At 45.8% G+C, this 3,949-nt stretch overlaps 1 protein-coding gene across 3 annotated transcripts in view; it reads right to left on the bottom strand.

Moving 5' to 3' along the window:
• Positions 1 to 3,949, bottom strand: part of LOC116690257 (transcription initiation factor TFIID subunit 4) — an 86,633-nt gene that overhangs the window by 71,669 nt on the left and 11,015 nt on the right. For all 3 annotated transcript variants that reach the window (XM_032517073.1, XM_032517081.1, XM_032517090.1), the window contains 4 exons: positions 3,139 to 3,291; positions 2,238 to 2,360; positions 1,616 to 1,705; positions 318 to 527 (listed from right to left, as the gene is read on the bottom strand). In XM_032517073.1, coding sequence (XP_032372964.1) covers positions 318 to 527; positions 1,616 to 1,705; positions 2,238 to 2,360; positions 3,139 to 3,291 — 576 coding nt within the window. The remainder of the gene's footprint in view (positions 1 to 317; positions 528 to 1,615; positions 1,706 to 2,237; positions 2,361 to 3,138; positions 3,292 to 3,949) is intronic.

Raw genomic sequence — 3,949 nt, 5'->3', positions numbered from 1 at the left:
ACACACACACACACACACACACACGCCCCCCACAGGGTTGCATCCATCACATTCTCGCCCTTCTTTATTGAACGTAGGAGTATTGTGGGTAAATATTTGTCTTTTGCTCTCCATCCTCACACACCTTACATACACATTTCTTTACACATTTTCCTAACTGCTCTTGTCTTGGACTGTAATATATTTTATTTGCTACTCTCGCGATAACTGTAAGTCCTTCTATCATCAATTCAACTTAAATATAAACTGTAAATGTAAACAATGTGATAACTGTGTCTGAACTGGAGTCTGTTCCACCTGGTTCACTCCATACATACCATGCCAGCTGCATGTCCGAGCGTCCCAGCGGGCAGAGCACTAGCACCCGTAGTGATGCTGACACTGTTAGGGTGGCGTATGCGGACAGCTGGCCCAGCCACAATGGCAGGAGGGGGGCCGCCGGGTGCTGGTTTGACTCCCTGCTGCGGGAGCGGGGTTGGGGATTGCTGACTATTCAGCAAAGATAGCCTCAGGGCCGGGAGGCTCTTCTGTTGACAGGCAGAGAGAGGCCAAAGTTTATCGTCAAAGAGCAGAACAGACATGCATTATAAAATACTATAGCTGCAAAACCAAATACTGCTGTGGTCACTGGCCAATTTAACTAAATGTTATCAAAAGCATGGCTACAGGGTAAAGAAACTGCTAATATGTAACAATACCTTTATTTTTTGTTATGTGGTTTTATATGTTATACTTCTACAGTTAAACTGAGTAATTAGATTTTTGTGATAATGAACCTGTAGTATGTTTAATATTGTATATGCCATACATGCTACATGGCTGTTAGCCATTTCTGATAACCCACTGTCACTGCCGACCTGAGGAGCTGATGGTGCGCCGTAAAGACTATTTCAGGCATATTTTTGACGTAAGCGACCTAACATTGCATGACAACATGTGTTTGTAACCGGGTTGGGCGGTCGACCGCCTTGATGTGACGCTCATCACGGTTGGCTGGAGAAACCTGCTGGCTACTGGCAGGGACAGCTGCGGGGGCCACTGTCACACACAGTCAGAAGTCAGGCCAGAGGGGTGTGTGTGTGTGCATGCATGTGCGTGTGTGTGCATCATTCTACTGTCAGGCCTGGCCATCACAGGAATTGGTGCCAGGGAAAGGACTACTTTAGGGGGTCAGTTTAGGAAAAATCATCGGAGCACCAGCTTAAGGAGCGAAGTTAGAGGATGGTTTAAGGGGCAGGTTAGGGAGCAGTTCAGGAAAACTATTTTATATTAGGGGTCAATTTAGAGGCTAAGGGGTCCGGTCAACTGTCAATGTAGGGCCTAAGCAAAGAGAACTACTAAAGAGACAGATGATGGCTAGCTTACGGTTAATTATTAAGGAACCAGTTTAAAGTCTAGTTTTGGGAGAGATTTAGAAATAAGGTTTAGAGAAGTGTAAGGAAAGGCCATTTAAAGCCACCAGTATAGAGAACCAGTGACGGGCAGTTTAGGGGTCAGCGTAAGGGATCTAGTTTAGGGAACCATCCAACCAGTCAGTGTTAAAGGCCGTTTTAAAATTTGATGGAGCAAGCTTAGAGAGGTAAAAAGAAAAAAGGTTTACAAGCAAGAACCACACCTTGAGAAAAGGCACCAGGTAAGGCTGTGGAGACGATTTGAGCTCAGTCTGCAGCCGGCTGGTGAACTCCTCCGGTTCAATCTTTGCATCCTGTTAAGTGAACGGTTAAGTGTAAAGACCACTTTACAAGAGAACCCAGACAGTAAGTTAAGCCCACCATGGTGACTTGAACACAACAAGATGGCCTTCCATCACCAGAGCAGATGATCAACCACTCAACTTCCTCCCTGGCACCTCTGGGTGCAGCTCCTAAATGTGTAACTGTGTAAGATAAAAATTCATAATAGAGAAAGGAGGGTTTTGGAAAGAGTTTCATGCTGCCATCTACAGGGATAGAATATTCAATACAACAATACATTAAATAGTCCACTTTTACATACTCCTACATATATTTAAAACTGCAATTAAAGTCACACTTGACAAAGAATTATCGAAGAAACACAGTCCATCCAGGTTATCACATGTGTAAGAAAGGTTTATGAAAGTCTGGCTATGGAAGAGAAGCATCTATCAGGAACGTGGCAGTTCCAGTTTAACAGCAAAAAAGTTAAAAAAGTAATACTACCACAATACTTCTGATGTCCATAAGAACAGTGTTTGTTTATGGGTTTTTGAAGCTCACCAGCAGGTCCTGAACCAGAGATTTGACGTTCTTGGAAGTCTCAGGTGACGGAGAGTTGTGAGACGCCAGCTTGATAAGTGTGGCCAGGAAATTCTTACACTTCTTGACATTCTCTTGCATTTCCTGTAGAAGACAAGAAATTTATTATTTACCTTCTGTGCAAAACACAAAGTAATTAATAAAATAAATAAATAAATAAACTGGCAGCTTGAGAAATCATCTTCCTTTGTTATTATTCTAGTAAAAGTGACAATGTAGGATGATGTGTGTGTGATGTTAAAAGAAAGGTGTTGGATCAAATCCTCAGCAGAATGGGAGAGACAATGTGTTTGTGCTGAATTTCCTTTATTAATACTAAACAGAGATACTACAGAATGAAATAACTTGGACTGATAAAGAAGCTGACAAGCATCAGTCACAAATCAGAGCATGGTGCACACTGCCCAGTCATCTTTTCAGCCAAATGAGACATGGCACCTGTCCACTCAAACCGCCAGTGGCAACAAACTGTAAACTGTAGGTTCTCTGGGCTTAATGTCTTGAGATGTGAGAGTATGTGTGTGGGATTCACTTGTGGGAACTATGTATGTAAGTGAGCCTGCATCTATGGCTGTATCTGTAAGTCCATGTGTCCCTGAATGTGCATATACACGCGTTCATGGTGGGTCTGTGCCTTGATGTCTGTGTCTGTATGTCCTTGGGTTGGTATGCACTTGTGTGAATGTATGAGTGCAAACGTGTGTGGGCATGTGTGAGACTCTTGGTGCATGGCCAGCTGTGTGAGTCGGTGGGTCCGGGGCTGAGCTTGTGACACAGCTAGCCTGCTGGCAGCTGTGACAGTGCCTGCGCCCTTGAGGGTGACGAGTGGGCGGTCGGGGACAGGGCAGCAGAGAGAACGGACCTGGGACACGACAGGACCTCCGGGGTTCGCGGTGATGCCCGTCTGCGGAGGCTGCGCTGGCTGGGAGGCAGCCTGGGCCGGGGCCTGGGGGGCCATAACCACAGGGGTCTGCTGCGGAGCCGTCACAGCCACGGCCGGTGCCACGGGGCCCTTCTGGAAGAGCAAGGAAGAGACAGAGAGATAAACAGGACGTGATGCCTCGCTCGCAGCAAGGCCACAGAGAACAGGAGGCAGGCGCCACAGCGCTCCTGTCACATCTGGTGTCCTGACTTCGGCGGACATAGCTTAACAGACAAGGAGGAGGAAGAGGAGGTGGTGACAAGCTAGAAGCTGGGACAGGGGGCCATGAAAGATTTTCTTAATAGTCACATACCTGACAAGGGAAGCCTCATATTGAGATTTGTCACTGGTAATTCCACACATTAGCCACCTATTGTCCACTCCTCTTAATAATATGTGAGGGGATGAATGACAAGAAAATATCTCACAACCAAAACACAGATTTTGCTTAACAGATGAGGTGCCATCAGCAGTCTCTCACTCCAAAGCCCTCATCACCTCTTTCAAATCTCTCGGGGCCTGTTCACACTTGGCAATAAAATACATCGCATTTGATGCAATCGTAAGGGGACAGTTCTAAATACAGGTGTGAATGCACCCAAAATGCATAGAGGACACATTATGATCACCAAGCCACATATGGATGGGGGCAAGGCCACATGTACTGTAAGTGATGTAGTTGTGGAGTGTGGTGTGAGCCCAAAAAAAATTCTATCTGCACCAGTTCTGAAGTCTTTACACTGGCTTCCTG

Source organism: Etheostoma spectabile, chromosome 1 (assembly GCF_008692095.1).
Source record: "Etheostoma spectabile isolate EspeVRDwgs_2016 chromosome 1, UIUC_Espe_1.0, whole genome shotgun sequence".
NCBI lineage: Eukaryota > Metazoa > Chordata > Actinopteri > Perciformes > Percidae > Etheostoma > Etheostoma spectabile.
The sequence above is the reverse complement of the archived record's forward strand: the minus strand, read 5'-3'. Positions and strand labels throughout refer to the sequence as shown.